The 19,884-nt window shown below is 36.7% G+C and overlaps 1 protein-coding gene across 2 annotated transcripts; it reads left to right on the top strand.

Moving 5' to 3' along the window:
* The first annotated feature begins 862 nt into the window (after window positions 1–862).
* Window positions 863–12,178, top strand: LOC139999265 (coiled-coil domain-containing protein 138-like). 2 transcript variants are annotated; one of them, XM_072026758.1, is made up of 7 exons: window positions 863–978; window positions 2,495–2,674; window positions 3,845–4,000; window positions 4,797–4,913; window positions 5,848–6,040; window positions 8,028–8,210; window positions 12,021–12,178. In XM_072026758.1, exons 1-7 carry the CDS (start codon window positions 874–876, stop codon window positions 12,161–12,163), a joined length of 1,077 nt encoding a protein of 358 aa, XP_071882859.1. In that variant the 5' UTR covers window positions 863–873; the 3' UTR covers window positions 12,164–12,178. The 2 variants fall into 2 exon arrangements, with proteins under 2 accessions (XP_071882859.1, XP_071882858.1); XM_072026757.1 differs by having other exon boundaries at window positions 2,492–2,674.
* Window positions 12,179–19,884: the final 7,706 nt, after the last annotated feature.

Here is a 19,884-nt window from a genome sequence, read left to right as displayed (position 1 = left end):
TTCTGAAAACATTTGTTTTATGCTCAGCTTCAAAGCCTCAGTGTTGTTTTTTTTTTCAGAATCTGCTGGAAAATATTTAATTATATTACAAATTTCCAGTGAAGGGGAAAAAAGACACATTCCTTTGGTTCTTTTTCAAGGCAGAGAGGTTTTTGACTGTTACAAGTAATTGTCGCTTCAATTTTCCTTTGTTGCAGTTTCTTTTGTCTGTTTTTGCTTATATTTTAATGGTATGTACTGGTATTAAATTATATTATGGACTAATAATAACAACAAATATTAAAAGATTACTATCTTGAGTTTCACAATTATTTTTTTCCAATTCAATGAAATGTAGCACGTATTGGATACATTGCTGGACATTGCAGGACAGGTGTTTAAGTACAGGTGAACTAAAGCGTCTTAACTATCAGCAGTGAATAGTTAGAATATTTGAAAGATTCAAAAAAGGGAGAATTGGGCATATTTGTGGTTAAAATGGATGCTAAAAAAAAAAAAGAGCTAAGTGTAAACAAAAGCTTTGACATTTGTTTTCATTCACAATTCTTTCCCACACCTGACTTAACTGAGGAATGTACAAGAGGATCAATGAGAAGATCTAGGTATTTTCTGGAAAAAAAAAAAAGATCCATAGGCTGTACACCATGGCTCCCATTTTCTTTATATTTCTTCTTAATATGTGGTGTGGATGTTGCTTTCTTCACTACTGGTGGTATGTGCAGATTGGACCATGAAGAATTACAAATTTGATCTTTGAAAGTTTGTCCTATTTTTTAACACTGAAATGGAACTTAGTTGAGAATTATTTCTAAAAAGACTCTCTTGTTAATCACGTTTTAAAATTTGATATTTCTCTAGCAGCATGAGACAAAAATGAGCCAACTGAGAGAAACCTTGAGAAAAATGACTGATGAAACTAACGAACTGAGGTCATCGCTTAACTCTCTGAGGGAAAATATCGAATTGCTAAAAACCCAGGCAAGATTAATTATTTCCTGTTACTAGCTTTACGAGTTACAGTCAAGTAGTCAAGCAGTACAGTCAAGTTTATAAGTAGCTTTGCAAGTTACAGTCAACAATTTTAAATGTTTGAACAAGTTGTTTGCAAAATTGCTGATTTTGTTTCCTTAAGACAAGAATTGTGTGAATGGTTGTAAATACTTTCTGCTTCGTTTTCTAGTACATGAAATTTAGTCTCTCAGAGCTTTTGCAGTATTAAAGACTTTAGAGTTAGTTATTTTTGAAAGTGTTAATTAAAGGAGTATTTTCTCTGTTCTTAAAGGCACGCTGAGACAGTGGTTCACAAGAATACAAAGTTAAAGTTTTCTTCTCACTTGACTTAAATCTGACCTAAATGCTGACAAGCAAATTGCTGCCTAAACTCTTTTGACCATTGCTCCTTCAGTGAATTGCAGTTCTGATGCTCTTGAGTATGATTAAAATCATCTGCTTCCTAGTCTCAGTAAAATCCTTCTTTCTCTTTTGTGCAAACTGAAGTATTCATAGAGGACTTACATGATGATCAGGATGCTTGTTGTATCCATAGAGTATGCTACTTATATTTAAATGGCGGTTATAGTTTGCCCCATATTGTTTTCTCACAGATCATGCTCAGTAACAGTGTTATTTTCTGAAAACATTTGTTTTATGCTCAGCTTCAAAGCCTCAGTGTTGGCTTTTTTTTTCAGAATCTGCTGGAAAATATTTAATTATATTACAAATTTCCAGTGAAGGGGAAAAAAGACACATTCCTTTGGTTCTTTTTCAAGGCACGCAGGTTTTTGACTGTTACAAGTAATTGTCGCTTCAATTTTCCTTTGTTGCAGTTTCTTTTGTCCGTTTTTGCTTATATTTCAATGGTATGTACTGGTATTAAATTATATTGTGGACTAATAATAATAACAAATATTAAAAGATTACTATCTTGAGTTTCACAATTATTTTTTTCCAATTCAATGAAATGTAGCACGTATTGGATACATTGCTGGACATTGCAGGACAGGTGTTTAAGTACAGGTGAACTAAAGCGTCTTAACTATCAGCAGTGAATAGTTAGAATATTTGAAAGATTCAAAAAAGGGAGAATTGGGCATATTTGTGGTTAAAATGGATGCTAAAAAAAAAAAAAGAGCTAAGTGTAAACAAAAGCTTTGACATTTGTTTTCATTCACAATTCTTTCCCACACCTGACTTAACTGAGGAATGTACAAGAGGATCAATGAGAAGATCTAGGTATTTTCTGGAAAAAAAAAAAAAAAGATCCATAGGCTGTACACCATGGCTCCCATTTTCTTTATATTTCTTCTTAATATGTGGTGTGGATGTTGCTTTCTTCACTACTGGTGGTATGTGCAGATTGGACCATGAAGAATTACAAATTTGATCTTTGAAAGTTTGTCCTGTTTTTTAACACTGAAATGGAACTTAGTTGAGAATTATTTCTAAAAAGACTCTCTTGTTAATCACGTTTTAAAATTTGATATTTCTCTAGCAGCATGAGACAAAAATGAGCCAACTGAGAGAAACCTTGAGAAAAATGACTGATGAAAATAAGCAGCATGAGACAAAAATGAGCCAACTGAGAGAAACCTTGAGAAAAATGACTGATGAAAATAACGAACTGAGGTCATCGCTTAACTCTCTGAGGGAAAATAACGAATTGCTAAAAACCCAGGCAAGATTAATTATTTCCTGTTACTAGCTTTACGAGTTACAGTCAAGTAGTCAAGCAGTACAGTCAAGTTTATAAGTAGCTTTGCAAGTTACAGTCAACAATTTTAAATGTTTGAACAAGTTGTTTGCAAAATTGCTGATTTTGTTTCTTTAAGACAAGAATTGTGTGAATGGTTGTAAATACTTTCTGCTTCGTTTTCTAGTACATGAAATTTAGTCTCTCAGAGCTTTTGCAGTATTAAAGACTTTAGAGTTAGTTATTTTTGAAAGTGTTAATTAAAGGAGTATTTTCTCTGTTCTTAAAGGCACGCTGAGACAGTGGTTCACACGAATACAAAGTTAAAGTTTTCTTCTCACTTGACTTAAATCTGACCTAAATGCTGACAAGCAAATTGCTGCCTAAACTCTTTTGACCGTTGCTCCTTCAGTGAATTGCAGTTCTGATGCTCTTGAGTATGATTAAAATCATCTGCTTCCTAGTCTCAGTAAAATCTTTCTTTCTCTTTCTCTTTTGTGCAAACTGAAGTATTCATAGAGGACTTACATGATGATCAGGATGCTTGTTGTATCCATAGAGTATGCTACTTATATTTAAATGGCGGTTATAGTTTGCCCCATATTCTTTTCTCACAGTCGCAAGTGATATATGAGCAGTATCAGTAGTTAGAATTCTGAGTGAAGAGAAGAACAGTTGTCTGAAGGTAGATACAAGAAAACTTGTGAAGGTTTTAGAGAGATGTTCGTGTAGTTTGTCTTCAGGAACGTCTGGATACCTTTCACAGAGCTTTTCTGTACAGTTGTAGCAGAGGGACAGAATGACAATTTCACGAAATCTTTATTCTTCCAACAATGCTAGTTACACAGTTAAAATTTAGCCTAAGTAGATTGTATGAAATAAAGCAAAGGAGTGTATTAAATGTATTAAAATGAGGATCATGCACAGATCATTAAATATTTTCTTTCTCCTATGATCCATTTAGTTAGAATTATAAAATAGAGTGATTTTGTATGTGAAAATCTCTTCCCAAGGCTTTCATAAACATTTGTTTAAGCACAAAATAAAGCATGTGCGTATTACTAATGTACTCGTATATTTTAGTCTATTGGTATTGTGGTTTAGAAAATCATAGACTTGAAAACTGAAATAACTGATGTTGTGGATGTGTTACAGTTACTACGGATTTCAAAAGTTTACGACCCCTTAACTATTCTTATGGACTGGATCTCAGACCAACACCTTAGCAAAATAGAAATACAAGAAGAGAGAGAGGGCAGTGAGAAAGCTCAGTGTGCTAAAGAAAACTACACTCTAGAAAATTGTATGAAGGTAAAGGCATTTGAATTTGTTTAGGTTGAAATGTTAAGATTCTTTGTATTATTTCTGAGTGTAACAGGTCTGCCTGTTTTACACACGCTTTGAATACATGAATTAAAAGAAAACAGCAGTTAATCCATCAGTATTAATTCCAACAGTGAGATGTAATAGATAATTTTTCATACAGATATTTATACAGATCATTTTTAAGGAAATGTGTAGTGTGCAGTCTGACCTTGAGATTCCACCTGTCTTTCTATTTTAAGTCACTTTTCTCAGCTGATAATTTATCTCGTGTTTTATCTGTAATACTGTATGTAATTCCTTTTTCCTAAGGAGATACACACGTCTAATTTAAAGTATTTTAGTGCTGATACTAGGTATTAAAAGTTCAAGTTATGTCTTATAAAAGATGATACCGTGCTATACTTGTAACGCTTTTTTGGGATACCGAGGCTTGGAAATCAGTGAAGCGTTCAGGAAATCTGCTTTTTCTGTTTGTTTGTTTGTTTGTTTAATTATTATTCTATCTAAAATTTGTAGCCCTTGGTATTAGACTTCAGAGCTTGAGCTCACACAATGTCTTTCCACTTTTTGTGTAAACCTGTGTAAAATGTAAATTCAGTATATAATTCTGTTACCTGTACCAGATCTGCCCAGTGAGTATTTGTACATGTAGTCTGTTAAACTCCGGGAATACGTTGATTTTAGTTTGGTTTAGTTTTGCTTAGTTTGCTTTTTACTTGTGGTTAGCTTGTACTGTAAGTTCGTATACTGCACGTAACTTTGCCATTCTGTATTTTTACAGCTTTTGCCTATGGTCACTGGACAGCTCCAGTGGATGCCATTTGTGGATCCTAAACTACATATGTCTGTGATTCAATTTATCTACTGGTCTCTAAGGCAGATAGACACTGGTAGTCAGGTAAATTCCCAAGAGATATTTTGTATTATAAATGAGTATGAAAAGTAGATATTTTCAGGGAGTATATATAAAAGAAACTTTGCTGTCTTTGCAAAGCATACATGCCTACCACAGATACATAGCAAATGAAAAACTAATTCTCACCAAATTAACTTTCTCACATTCGTTGTAATATTTTGCACTGTGTCTGTAAACATATTTTTGCACACATATGTGATCTTTGTTGCAGTAGTGTGTAGCATCTCAGAAATGGTATTTTCCATATGTGCTTACAAAACTTGTGAACTAGGAAAAGAAATATATTTTTGTTCGCTTTATGCATGAGATTTGTTGAAATTGATGGCAACGTGTGGCAAAGTAGCAAAGGTATTTTGATTTCTTTGTTCTCTACTCAGTGTCTAACTGAATAGAACTAAGCTGGTGGTTCCAGTGCTAATGAGAAGGTATTTTAAATGAGCTTGTTATTAAGTTTGATTCTGAAGTAATATTTCTGCACCGGTTTTTGAAAAGTCCAATACATCTTACCTGTACAGTATTCTTAAGGGTCATGTTTAGACCTTAGTTCTGTAAACGCTTTTGTAGGACCTAGCTTCAGGCATCTTCACAAAAGAGGGTAGTGTAGTAGGCAGCACTGATTAAAGCTGAGTTTGAACTGACTTTATTCTGGAACCAGAGGCAAATTAAATAATGTCAGCATATCAGGGGCCCTGACTACCTTGTTTCTTTGTGAAGTGTGTGTTGACTAGGCCCTGTGCTAATGTTGTTCAACTGCTTGTGGAACGCAAAGTAGTATCCCATGTACAGACTATATTGCAATACACGGTCACGACATCTGCTATTTAATATTTAATCCTTAGGGGAACATACGTACTTAGCAGACAGGATTTTCATGTATTTTAATGTTTACGCTAAATGTGCACGTTGTTTGAAACAGGATGCAAGCATGACAGCAACAATGGAGAGACTTGCAGAAGTTATTCTCAAAGGCGCAGTACAAAAGGGAAGCATGCAAAAATGGACTAAAAAGTCTACACGGAGTAAACCAAAAGCTGCACATTTCTTTAAAAGCTCCTCTATGCCTTTGAGGTTTCTGTCAACTTTAGTTGTGCTTAGAACAGCAAAACGAAGTAAGTTCTGGTTTTTATTATGTCTTTTTTAAATTATCTTTTTCTTTTTCTTTTTTTTTTTTTTTTTTAAATCTTATTTTCAGGTATGTGCCCAGACAAAAAAACAAATGTACAAAATGCAGCAGTTCAATGATACTGTAGCATCTGTAATGCTTTAGTAGTAAAGGATGTTTTATTTGAATTTTACCACCTGATGAAGCATAATATAGGGAAGCAAGTATGAACCTTGCTATTATTCATGTCATAATTTGTGTGGTCATTTTAATATGCTTTATTTATGTCAGTGAGATCAACGTATTTTGTGACAAAGGGGAAAAGAGATGTTGGTAATTCTCTCAAGCAATCACCGTAGCAGTGATTTGTTTGTCAAGATCTGCACTGCATATAATGGTACAGCTAATTGCTCCTCAGTAAACTGAAATCAGTAGCAAATTCAGAACAGTTCTAGAATTTCATTGCTTTGTCAAAGTTTAATGTAAAGCTCATACTCTATCTAGCTCTTACCTCTCTGCTGTCTCCCCTTTTCTCCTACCAAGTCTGTCACTGCAAGTGGCTACCCATAAACATTATCAGCATTGAAGAATGCTACCATATGCTGATGCAGTATAGTAATGTATTTTGTTAACAGGCAAAAGCAAATGAGGTCGTACTTGTCTGGAGATATCGCAGTTCTTAGTGACTTTTGCTTCAGTTCATGAGAGTTACTCCGCTTGTGCAATTTCCAGGATGCCGTAGTATCTCTTCTCAGCAGCAGTTTCTTTAAAAACAAACAGGGCCTGAAAAGACAAAAAACGTTTTCTTTGAAGTGATGACAAAAATACTGACCTGTGCAGTATTTATACTGGTAGTACTTAGAATAAGTAGGATTTAAACATTCTGGAAGACCACCCTGTCACCATTAATAAACAAATACAGTATTTCAGCTGTTGGAGGGAAGAATCAGTGTATTTTCAATTTCAGTATCATATAGTTTCAGTCAGAATATTTTGGTGAAGCATGATTACCCTGAAATTGAAACTCACATTTCTAGAAATGTTTGATGAAAATGATGCAAATGAATTACAATACAAAAAAAGTACTTATTGCAGAGATTAACTATAAGCAGATGAAAGCTGTTGATCAGAATGAATCAGTTTAGCTTCTCATGGTCGGTTTTTACTGCGAGCCTATAGAACATGGAAAAAAATTACCTGTTAAATTTATGTTGAAACTTACCGTGTATGAATTTTCATCACTGACCACATGTCTAATGATCTAGCGATGACAAAGCAGCACATTCAGTTTAAACATATATATCCTGTTCCCTTCAAGATGCTAATATCCAGCAGATGGCACTGTAATTAAACTTTTGCTATGTGATAAATTTTTCCCTTACTCTTAATTTTCTGTGCTCCAGATGATCAATGCTATTCCAAGATATTGAGGAAGATTTGACATCATGAAATTAAGAAAACTGAATTGATTCACTTAATCTAAATTCTCTGAATAATTTAGTGTTCTCCAAAATGGATGCATATATAACGTGGATGCATATATAACTTAAACTACAGCTTTTTATGGAAAGGAATGTGAATAGTTGCTGTCATGGCAGTAATTGCAGTTATTCAGATGAATGAGCCTTTTACTCCTTTATTAGAGGCTTCCCAGATGTTGAAACCAATATAGTCCCAAACTATGCAGCTTGTGATTTCTTTTCTCTCTTAAGGAAGCGATTAGAAAGGTGTTATATTTGCAAATATATTTTGCTCAATTTGTGAGTTGTAACTTGTCTTTTTTTCCACTCACAACAATTTTTGTAAGGAATAAAAATAGGCAGAAGATGCATTTAAACAAATAAGTAAATTAATATTTTCAGCCATTTAATTTTTTTTTTTAATTAGTATATATCTGCAACAGTAACTCTTAGGATAAATATTCATGTATTTGTGATCATCTAATGGAACTGTGATTACATAATTTTTATTCCCTGTTTTCTGTTATCTTTCAGTGGATTACCTGACTCAGGCATTTCATTCCCTTTGCGTGGACTTGAAGACAGATGAAGGAAAGATCTTATTTTTGCAATACCGATGTGTGCCTATCATACTAAGCCACTTAACTATATCCAAAAAATGTCTCCTTTTTATTGCACTTAATACATTAGTTGAGATGGCCATGAACAACGATAAAAGTGAGTAATTGAAAAAAATACATACAAAGTTATGATGAAAGTAGGTGAGGTAAGCATAAATACCAAATCAAAAATAACGTGCTGCTTCTCTATAAATAACCTGATCTAGCATTAGCATTCATTTGTGTCATTTAAATTCATTAGAGATATAAAGTATGTTTCTGAATTGTCCGTCTCTTCTCACTGTCAGCATCCAAGCTTTACATCTTGTCCTGGTTGCTTTCTTAGTGGTGTGATTTTTTTTGATGTTTAGTTTAGCTTTTCTGTTTATTCCACTGGTTTACCTTGCTGATGTTTTGCCAATGAGTAATTTTCTTTTGAAGTAAGGCTGTGCCAGGGCAGCCATTTCATGAAATCCTGTTAGCAGGTGGAGATAAAATAAATAAATAAATAAATAAATAAACTTTTATCTTTTTTTACCCCCCTAATGTGAACAGCTCACCCGTAGCCATTTTTCACTTTAAAGTAATTGGAAATGGCACATCTGTAAGGGATGGTTATGTTTCAATGAGTTGTACTGTGGTGTGGTCCTATAAAAGGGTTAATAGTCTCCTTCACAGTGGTTTTCCAGGTGACACAGGCAAAGAATCAGTTGATAACAATCTGGATGAACACACAAGTAGTGAGCCATTCCAGTGTCATGTGGAACAATCCTTGTTAATTTTCTTAAAATAAAAAGTATTCATTGTTTTTTGGAACAGAAAAGGGAAGGAGAAGGGACTGCTGCTATTTGTGAAATGTATATTGTTGGCTTGGGGTATTTTGTTACCATGTACTATAGGGGCAAAAACAGAAAGCGTGTTTGACTTGGGATGGAACAACGTTGAGTTAGAAGGCATTTTGTAGTGAGATAAGTGGCAGAAAGATTTACCTGATGTTGTTTTCATCCTTTTTAAGACCGTGTGGTTAGTTTATCTATTTATTTTTTTTACACTAAAGTATTTCTAATCATCATAATTTTGATCGGTATAGTAACTGGGAAAGAAAAACCTAAGCAGGGTTGATGGTATCTGACATTACTTTGAAGAAAAATTCCACTAACAGTACATGTTCTGTTATCTAGTAGTAGTCATTTCGATCTGCTGGATGCCTAGATTTGGAAGAATAATGGAGATAAATTGTGACAAGTTCACATTTTGCCATGTTGCTTGTAACCTTGTTGCATGTCAAATGTAACCGTTCAGGTATTGGTACCATCTGTTTCCTATCTATACGTAGTATCTTAATGACAAATTAGAATTAATAGTCTTATTGCTGTTCATCTTTACTGGCACGCAGCTTTTCATGTACCACATCCCTGTTTGGTTCAGGTGTTTCACATCCAGAATCCTGTCAATCTGTCTTGTTATAAAGGTAGTTCCTGGCTTCCAAGGTGTAGGTTTTTGTTCTGGTCTTTTCTGATCTTTGTAAACTTCTGTTCAGTCCAACTTACTTCTGTGACATAAGGAATCCTGTTCTGTTTTTAACCTTTTTTATTGCTTTTTTTTGTGTGTGTATGTTTGTGATGGTCATTTAAGAATGATGGTGGCCTCCCGTACATCCTGTGTCATAGCTGCGTGAAGGTCTTGCACATCTAGGAAGCTGAAGAACAATTGATACCATCCTGAGGTCAACATGTACTGGGTGATGGGCTGGACCTGTCCTTGGGCTCTCTTAACTCGGGGTCACCCACGAAGGCATCCACACTCGAGGGGCCTTGCACTGACTGTTACCTCGCCTGCCCTCCGTTGTGCTATAACCACTGGCTCTTACCAGGCCCAGCTGTTGACGACGAGAATCAGTTAAACTCAGCAAATGGTTCCAATCTTGCCAGTGACTGTGTAAGAGACAGCAGCTCATCAGCAAGCTGTTCAGTGTAGTTACTGGTTCTTTTTCTGTGGTCCTTATGTAACTTTTCCACGAGCTAACTCTCTATCACTCTGTTGGGTTGGTCCGCTCTCCTGGCAGATCCACATGCAATTAGAAACGAGGCAAAACCGTAATGGTTAATTTGTTAAAACATGAACTTCAAGCTGGTGTTCCTGACAGTCTTCATTTTCTGAGGTGACAGAGCTTTAGCTATAAAACAGAAATTTCTGAATGACAATAGCTGGTGAGACTTGATGCTGTGAGTGACTGATCACTTTGAGGGTAAATTTCAGATGAGTTCTGTCAACAGTGATAAATTGCTCATTGTTCATTACAGTCTACCAATGAAGTTAAGTTAATGTAACTACCAAATGCTGCAATTTTTTATGGCTCCTATGGGAGGCTTTTGCAGATTATTTAAAATTGTGTCAAATCCTGACCGGATAGATTCCAAGTTAGTTTTTCTACAGTAGTTAATAAAAACAAAATCTGTGCAGAGATGATGCAGAAAAATATGTAAAAATACACAGTTTTTATTCTTCTAGTTCATCAGATAGACAGGCATTTAAATTATATGCTTATTTTGTACATTTGTGATGATTTAAAATCTATTCTGCAAAAGCTTATTTGAAATGAATATATAAAATGAATAGATAAACAATGTAGGAAAAATCTCTTTAAATGCATGTCTTTATCAGTTTGCTTTCATGTGATTGAACTTTGTGAAACTTGAGGTATTATTTCCACTTTGGCTCTTCTGCTTTATGGTAAAATTCCCTCAGCGTATTTTTTATATTGTTTTATAAACCTCACAGTTAAAACATTTTACAGTGTATCTGTATGTATATGTGTGTGTATATATATTAATAAAGTTTTCTTCAGATACCTTAAGACCGGTATTTTTAATAATAAAATAATACAGTATTATTGAGACCAGTAAGAACAAGCCAGCAAAGAAATGCCCAAGTAAGCAGAATATGGTATTTGTTTACACCTACAAAAAGGAATTTAAGGCATTTTTAGATATTTATAGGAATAAATTGTAGGACCTCCTTCTTCTACAGTAAAAGTAGAATAATATTACAATAACTATTAATTTAATGGCATATTCTAAGTAACTATATCCTGGGGCATACCAAGTGTGTTTATACGCTAAGGGCAGAGTGCAGTGAATAGTGACTTGTTTTGTTGGATTCCTAACAAATGTGTTCAGTTCTGTGACCTATTAAATCGGTACTTATGTTCTTTATGGTGTTGCTCTAAATCAGTCTGTACTATTAGAATCAAGAGTGAAATAACACAAGGGAACAGATTTTACTTTATTCTGAATTGACTAAGTTTTGGGGAGCAGGATAAATAGAAAAGATTATACTATATGGCCATGTTTAAAAATTATCCAGCATTTTACAGGAATTGTTTTGATATTCAGGTGTTCTTATCCAACTCTGACCTCTCAATTACGATTCTGCCTGTCTTGAAACGGTACGGTGACAGTTTTGATAATGAAAAGCTGTCTAGTCATCAGTGTCTACATGTACTATTTCCGTACGTCATTTTGCAGCAGCTTAAAATATTTCCTTGTCAGTTTTTTTAGCATAGCTTAGTGTTCTCCTCATGTCATCATAAGAAAAGGAGCATTGAATAAACATGTTGAAGATGAGATTTTTTTATCTGAGTTTAAAATTGCTCAGTGTCCTGTTTTTCTTTGTTCTCAAGGGAATAGGCCTTGTTTTAATACCACAAGTGCTGGTAATATCAGAATTCTTAGGAACTTGGGTGAGTTTTGTTCGCGGTTTTACCTGATTTTTGCATCACATGCCTAGAATATACCCAGTTAGTACATTGTTCTCATGGTTGCACAGCATGAGGCGCATATAAAACCCTCAAAAGCTATAAATCAATGATTTAGTTTTCCATGAGCCAAGTGCTGTGATTAAACTTTTTAACTATTTTCTTTTACAGTTTACTTAAAGATTTTCCTGGAAGACTGCAGTAATGAACGCTTTTTCCATACTTTGGCTGCATTGCTTCAGAATCGCGACCTAGACATTTCGATTTTGGAAAGGATTTGTTTTATATTACAGAAAGTCTCTGAAATAAAGTAATCCTTTACTACCGTTTTTCTGTTAATTGCCATTAGATCACTGAACTTGGGGACCTTTCTCTTTTTTTAAAAGCGCATCTCTGTTTTGACGTTCATTTGCTCCAATACAAATAATGCTGGACTTTCATTGTTAGCAATTATGTTTAAAATGTTTGTCACAGATCTGTAAGATGAATCTCTCAATTTGCCTATATATCTGTGTAGTTCAGAATATGAACTAAAAAATAACTAGCCTAAAGAACATATATTCCTCATTTATTTAGATGACGAGAATGCTTAGAAGAAAACCCTTCTTTTCTTCCCCCGACCTTCGGTTTTACTGAGTTACTTGGTAAAAATGTCCTCTGAAAATTGTTTTGTATGTGACTTAAATTTCAGTTTTGTCAATTTTCATCTCTATCAAAACAAACAAACAAAACAAACAAAAAAACAACACACGGTTTAAAGTCTTGAGCCATTTAAGACTTTGGGGGAATGTTAACCTTTACAGAATAGGTTTCTGTTGCTTACTGGTTACTAATTTATTATAACAAAGACCTTCAGCATGTCAGTGGTAGAATGCTGCTGAGTTCCGTTGATGTGCATTATTTAATGGGATTGTTTCATTTATAAAAGCAGGTATTTACACTAAACTGTTGCTTACATTAGAGTTAGTTATTTACAAAACTGAGGGTTTTGTTTGATTTTTCTTAGGAACAAAATTGAACTCTGGGGGAAAAAAAAAAAAACTTCCTGTAAAATACTCTAATTTAAATCATATTTTTCATCGGAAATAAACTAAAAGTGTACTCAGAAATCCAGATTTTTTAATTTGTTTAATTAAAAGACAACCTCACAGGTGGTGCCATAAATCTTAAGAAATGAACCTTGAAATATTCTTTAATTTTTTTATCCTTGGTTTTGTAGTAGTTCATTACTGTATTTGCCTCGATGTTATTGTGGATTTTCTGTACACATCCTGTTTCTGAAATCTTGCTTCTCACTGGGGAAATCTTTTTACAGGTTTTCCTTGATCTTCCACTGTACTACATGTAAATACCATTTAGTCAAGAGAAAGCATAGTTCTTGATGTGAGGAATGTTTTAAGAACTCCAATTCGTGTCCATAAATTCGTGTCCATAAAGAATAATTCTGTTTGAATCCTGTCTGCCTCTGGGCCCTGCACTGGCAATTTAGTTCTTGAACCACAGATGCAGTGTGTCCCAGTCTCCCCCTCATTCCAGTCAATTTATCACGTCTTCAGAAAACACTCCTTAAATTTATGAACCTGTTTGCTTTTGTTATTCCTGACTTCTAGTTCTAACAGTTACAGTTTTTTTTTTCTGTCTTCTTCGAGATTGATTTAACACTGCTATAGATGTTATGTAGATGACTGTAAATAGCTGGGAAAGAATGTTTTAATTGCTCGTGAGTCGTCAACCTGTTTGGGAGTTTCAGAACAACTGATAATAACTGGTGACTGCTGGTGACTGTTATGAGATCCTTGGTATCTGGCCAGGGGGGCCAAGAGATTAAGAGGAAGAGAAAAGAAGCTGAAGGACGGTTGGGAGACAAGACCTGTGGAGAGTGTACAGAGAGTGTTCCATAAACTTGGAATAGTGCCGAGTAAGTACAAAGGGTGAGAGGAAGACTACAAGCCTTCAGCATGAAAGACCCCTAGAGACCCCCAGAGGAGACTGATGCGCATGCTCCAGTAGGAGGAACTGGACCCCGGAAGCTAATTATAATAATCTATTTTTTTTTAGAAGTAGTAATGAATATGTATTAGTCTAGGCGCATGAAAATCAGCTGCTTGATGTAACTGGTGTGCGTCCTGGTGGAGCAGAGACTCCCGGTGCACCCAGCGCTGTTTGCTTACCTCTATTCCTTTATATTCTTTTAATAAATCCTATTTTTTTATTTAATCCTAATTTGAATCCTGAGCCATTTATAACAATTTGGGGGCTCGTCCGGGATGGTTATAGTTCCTGAATTCTGATTTAATCTAGGAGAGGTGCCCCACCATTTGGTGGCTCCTGTTTGAGTCAGATCGGGACTAATGCCATCCTGAACCTGAATAAAGGTAAGCAAAGAATTTGATTTTTTTTGAGCTCCCTTGTTGCCGGCTGTTTTTTGCCCGTAATTCTGCGCGCGAAGATTCGGACGAAGACGACAGAGTCGTTTGGATACCGTTCGGTTGGATTCCGGTGCCCGGAATCGAACCGGATGAAGACGACAGTCGTTTGGATACCGTCTGGTTCGATCCCAGACGAAGACAGCAGAGACGCTGGTGGATACCGTCCGATTGGAGTCTGGACGAAGACGACTGATTCGTAAGATACCGTCCGGTTGGGTAAGGGTACGGTTGCCAGTTTTTGTGTGTGAGAGTGTAACTGAGACTTCTAAAGTCAGCGTGGAGGTCTTTTTGTTTTCTCACTGGTTCTAATCTCCTGTCGGGGGGGCTGGACTGGTGAGAAGAGGGATACGTGGGTGGGTGATAGGTCCTAAACCCCCTGCAAGACACTCTCACTGGGCAACCAAGGGCTGTGCCACTAGTAAAATTCCCGGATGGGTCAGATAAAATCGAAGACCAAGGACCAGAAAGGGAGCAAATTACCAGATATATGACCAAAAAGTCCAATATGAATAATGATTAGAAATTGGAACAATAGGGGCCCCAGAAAATTAAAGAGTAAATTAAAAATGATCCAGTATTTTATGACAGAATGACCAAAAGAACCCTTAAGACCCCCTGTATTTTGATCCATGGAGGACGGGGTCTGTCAGGCTTTCAACATTAATAGTAGAATACCCGTGGATCCAGAAAAGAGCAAGCTGAAACATTGGAATTAGAAATTAGAGAGCAATTGATTAAGGATGAATAAGTGCTCCATTTGTGCCTGTGCTGCGCTTATACCACCAGATAACAGGAGCCTCTCGGACCCCAAGAACCAGATCAAAAACAACCTCATGGTTCAGACTTTAACCAAGGGGCCTAAGATAAGGAGGACTGTTCACAAAGGGACAGGTTATGTATATGTATAGGAATGTTTATGTATATGTAACTTTTTACTAAAGCAACGTTAGGCCTGCACGACTTTGGGGGGGACTACCCGCCCCGTGCTGCACGGCACTGAGTAAACATACCTACTTTACAATCCTACTGATTGTGGAGTCAGCTTTCTGAGAGTCATTTTGGTGAGCCAGGCAGGAGACACTCTGCTCGGCTGCGGGATCGGCTGCAGCATGGACGCCCCTAGGTGCACCCTGAGTGTTTTTGCTCGGAGGGGACTCCACTCTCAGCTGCTCACCGCAGGAGCAGAGATCTCCTGAAACTGCAGACAAACGGTATGTTTTCGGCTGCTGGAGGGATACTAACTGGAGTGTTAATAATTGTATGTGTTTTTATGTATGTATTTTGTGTTGAAAGTATTTGTGTAAATGTAAGGGTTTGAAACTGATTCAAAGATCGAAGCCGAAATTCCTTTAAGTGGTATATTCTTTATTGCAGCGCTGGATGCACGGGGGATCTCTCCACCTATCGTGCATACCCAAAGCGGAAAGCAGTCTTGAATTTATACAATCAATCTATCAATATTCTACAAGCGCCTATACATATGCATTACCTATCCCCGCCTTCCCTCGCTTCTCATGCTAATTAGCCTTTTGGCACCTTGCGCCTGCGTAGAGCCTCCCAAGAATTGTGGGCAGGGGTCTTTGGGACGTGGGCAGGGGTCTTTGGGAGGAAGACCCCGAGTCTTCCTCACAGTGTACTTTTCACCTTTGGTCAGGAATCTGCTGAATTGGCACGTTTCTTAATTGCGAGAGCTGGTTGTTGCCAATTCTTCCGTTTGTTGTATCTTTATAATGAATTCCAATGTCCAATTTTGAGATTTATAGTCCTTACATTTGTTTCTCTGTCCGTCTGCCGCTTCCTTATCATGAGTTCCAGTGTCTTGTTTTGAGATATATAGTCCATGTCTGGGGATTGTCCTTGCCTCCCCAATGCCTCCCCAATACCTCCTTAATCAATCCCCCCTTTTCTTTTCCCATGCAAATTCTTTTGCATCAGATACTTTCATTATTTACAGTAACAAAACAAAGCAGGCATCTAAACAACATGCACACAAATATTCCTAACACTACTAATGTTATAGACCAATGAACACTTGTTTCAAACATTGGAAATTGGGCAACCAGGAGGTTAACTTATTCCATATTTCACTAAAACTCCATGAAAGATCATCTTTACTGATCTCATGTAGGAACCTTGTCTGCTTCCATATTTCTTCCAGGTCGGTAGAGATCCTTCCACTCTGATCTACATACATACAACAACTTGTATTTATTACTGTACAGACTCCCCCTTGAGCGGCCAGTAACAAGTCTAGGGCCATCGGATTTTGTAATACTACCTGTGATAAACTAGGAATCTCTTCTTGTTGAGCCTTTATAGCATCCAGAGTTTTGTTTTCTAACTTCTCTATAATTGCAGAAATATTAACTATCGCCTTTTCCAATTCACTCACTCCTAACCATGTGATAAACCATCGAACAAAACTATGAAAAGCGGTGTGTCTCTCTATCAATGGATTGTTAATTTTTCGTCTAATTCTCCGGATATGATTTCTCAAATAACCTCGAGGCGCTACATCATGTATGGTCAAATTGGGGACTACTGCTCCAAGAGTGCAAGTTCCCTAGTTCCCTTCCAATTCTCGGGCAAGACCTTACGGGCTGTATCATTGCATAGCCAATACCACCCTTTTCCTTCTGGAACCAGCCAGCTGGTTGAATTTTCCCAACTGCTAATTGTACTAATATCAATTGTTTGATTACAAGATGTCTGATTTCCCACATAAGTAGTACCCGTATTTATACAATCCTGTTTTCCCATACCCTTAGGCGGGTTACACCTTTGTACACATACATAGTAAGATTCCAATGGCACAAAGCTACTAACTTCTAGTTCCAAAACTTCTTCATATTTTTTTGACCCAAGATGTGTTTTCCCACAAATTAGTCCAAGATAAGTTTGCAGGCAAGGGAATCCCAATTATCGATATACCCTTATTCCCATGCTGTGGCAGATGGGTGCATACCCAACAGTTCGTCTTATTAATCACTTGAGATGCAGTTTGTATTAAGGTCAGGTGTAAGTTCTCGTCCCAAGTTGCCCATCCCAAATCTGACAACCATATCCCCACAATCATTAGGATCTGGAAAAACACAATTTTGCTGGTCCAACTGGGGTCATGGTCCATATCCTCGCCGGGGCCTTTTTCACCTTTGAATCGTGGATCCAAGCTGCTTGCTCCTTAATCTTAATGGCGGTGTGTGTTGTCAGTAATACCTGGTATGGTCCCGTCCACTTTCCTTCCATTTTTCCTCTAGGGGTTGTCCTGAAAAAGTCTTCATATATATAATCCCTGAGCTTAAAAGGGTGGATTGGTTGATCCAACCATCTAGCCCAGGTCCTGAGAACAAATTTATGTACTTTATTTAATTATTTCTGAAGTTCAGTTATATATGCATATAAATATTCTAATCCTAACTGCGTTCGATCCTCTCCACTAAATAGAAATGGATATGGCCTTCCATATAAGATTTCAAAGGGACTCAAATTCCCTTTTTATTCTAGGTTTAACTCAAATTCTAAGTAATGCTAAAGGGAGGGATTGAGGTCATGACAAATTAGATTCTTGTCCGATTTTAGCTATTTGTTGTTTAATTGTTTCATTTTTTCTACCTGTCCACTTGCCTGCGGTCTATAAAGAGTATGCAGTTGTCTTTAGAATATCTTTAGAATCCTACTTATCTGTTGTACCACTTGCACACAAAAATGTGAAACTCTATCAGAAGACATTGCTACTAGAATCCCAAAGCATGGTATTATTTCATTTAACAAGACTTTAACCACTTCTTCTTGCTTTGTTTGTTCGACAGGGAAAGGCTTCAGGCCTTCCTGAAATCATGTCAGTCAGAACCAGTAAATAACAATACCCCCCTTTTCTAGGGAGTTCTGAAAAATCAATTTGCCACAGTTGCCCCGAATAATTCCCTTTACTGATTATTCCAAATTTTATTCTATTCTTGGTATTGGGGTTATTGTGTAAGCAAATGCTACATTGTTGAGTTACTTGTTTTATTGTTGTATATAAATTTTGTTCCACTAATGTCTGACTCAGGCTCTTATGCAATGTGTCAGCTCCCCGATGTGTTTTATTGTGTTCTGTAAGAACTATGGGCCATATCAAATTAGAGGGTATTATTACACAGTTATCTTTTAAATATACTCATCTATCTGGTTTCATTTTACCTTTCAAATCTTCAATTAATTTTAAGTCTTCTTTTGTATAATTTGGCTTTTTGGTTCATATATATAGTTTGGATTTTACCGTCTGGTATTAAAGACAATGCCTTCACCTCAGTTATTTCAGCTGCCTGTTTAGCCTCCTGATCTGCCAATCGATTTCCAATTTCAAAATCAGAGTTTCCCTTTTGGTGTCCTTGACAATGCATCATAGCTACCTTTTCTGATTGTTTTACAGCCTGTAATAATTTTAAAATTTCTTCAGCATGTTTTATCTGTTTTCCCTGAGCAGTCAGTAATCCACGTTCTTTCCAAATCGCTCCATGAGCATGTACCACGCCGAATGCATATTTAGAATCTGTCCAAATATTTACCCTTCTTTTTCCAGCTGCCAGTTCCAATGCTCTCGTGAGAGCAACTATCTCCGCCTTTTGAGCTGATGTTCCAGGGGGTAAAGGCTTAGACTCAATTACCTGCTGAGTAGTTGTTATAGCATATCCAGCTTTACGTTGTCCTTGTGTAACAAAACTGCTCCCATCCGTGAACCAAGTTTCTTCTGCATCTTCCATGGGCTCCTCCTTAAGGTCTGGTCAGCTGGAATACACAGTCTCCATAGTTTCTAAACAATCGTGAATCACAGGTTCCGCCGGAGCATCACTAAGAAAAGAGGCTGGATTCACAATATTAGTTATCACAATTTCCACATCGTCCTGTTCTACCAATATTGCTTGATATTTCAAAAATCTCTGAGGAGATAACCAATGAGCCCCCTTTTGTTCTAAAACTGCTGACACAGTGTGTGAGACAAACACTGTTATCTTCTGCCCCATTGTAAATTTCCGGGCTTCTTGTATATTCATAATTACGGCTGCCACTGCTCGCAGGCAGCCTGGCCATCCTTTACTTACTTCATCCAATTGTTTAGAGAAATAAGCCACTGCCCTTTTGTAAGGTCCCAACTTTTGTGCTAGTACCCCTAAGGTCATACCCTGTCTTTCATAGGAGTATAACCAAAAGGGTTTAGACAAATCTGGTAAACCAAGAGCTGGGGCTCGTATCAACTCCATCTTAAACTTCTTAAAGGCTGCTCGGGCTTCTCCTGTCCATATTAGTCTTATGCAGTTATCTTTAATTAAATCATACAAAGGCCTTACAATTAATCCATAATTGTTGATCCATAATCTGCACCAACCTGTCATTCCTAGGAAAGTTCGTAATTCTTTAACAGTCTGTGGTTCTGGGGTACGACAGATTGCTTCCTTGCGTTCCGTCCCCAGTTCACGTTGTCCTCCTGAGATCTCAAATCCTAGGTATGTCACGTGGGTTTGAACCAATTGTGCCTTCTGTTGTGAAACCCGGTATCCATTCATTCCTAGGAAATTAAGGAGGCTCACCGTCCACTGTATGCAGCTTCCCCTGTCTTCGGTAGC

Source organism: Anas platyrhynchos, chromosome 22 (genome assembly GCF_047663525.1).
Source record: "Anas platyrhynchos isolate ZD024472 breed Pekin duck chromosome 22, IASCAAS_PekinDuck_T2T, whole genome shotgun sequence".
NCBI lineage: Eukaryota > Metazoa > Chordata > Aves > Anseriformes > Anatidae > Anas > Anas platyrhynchos.
This window is presented reverse-complemented; position numbering and strand designations above follow the sequence as displayed.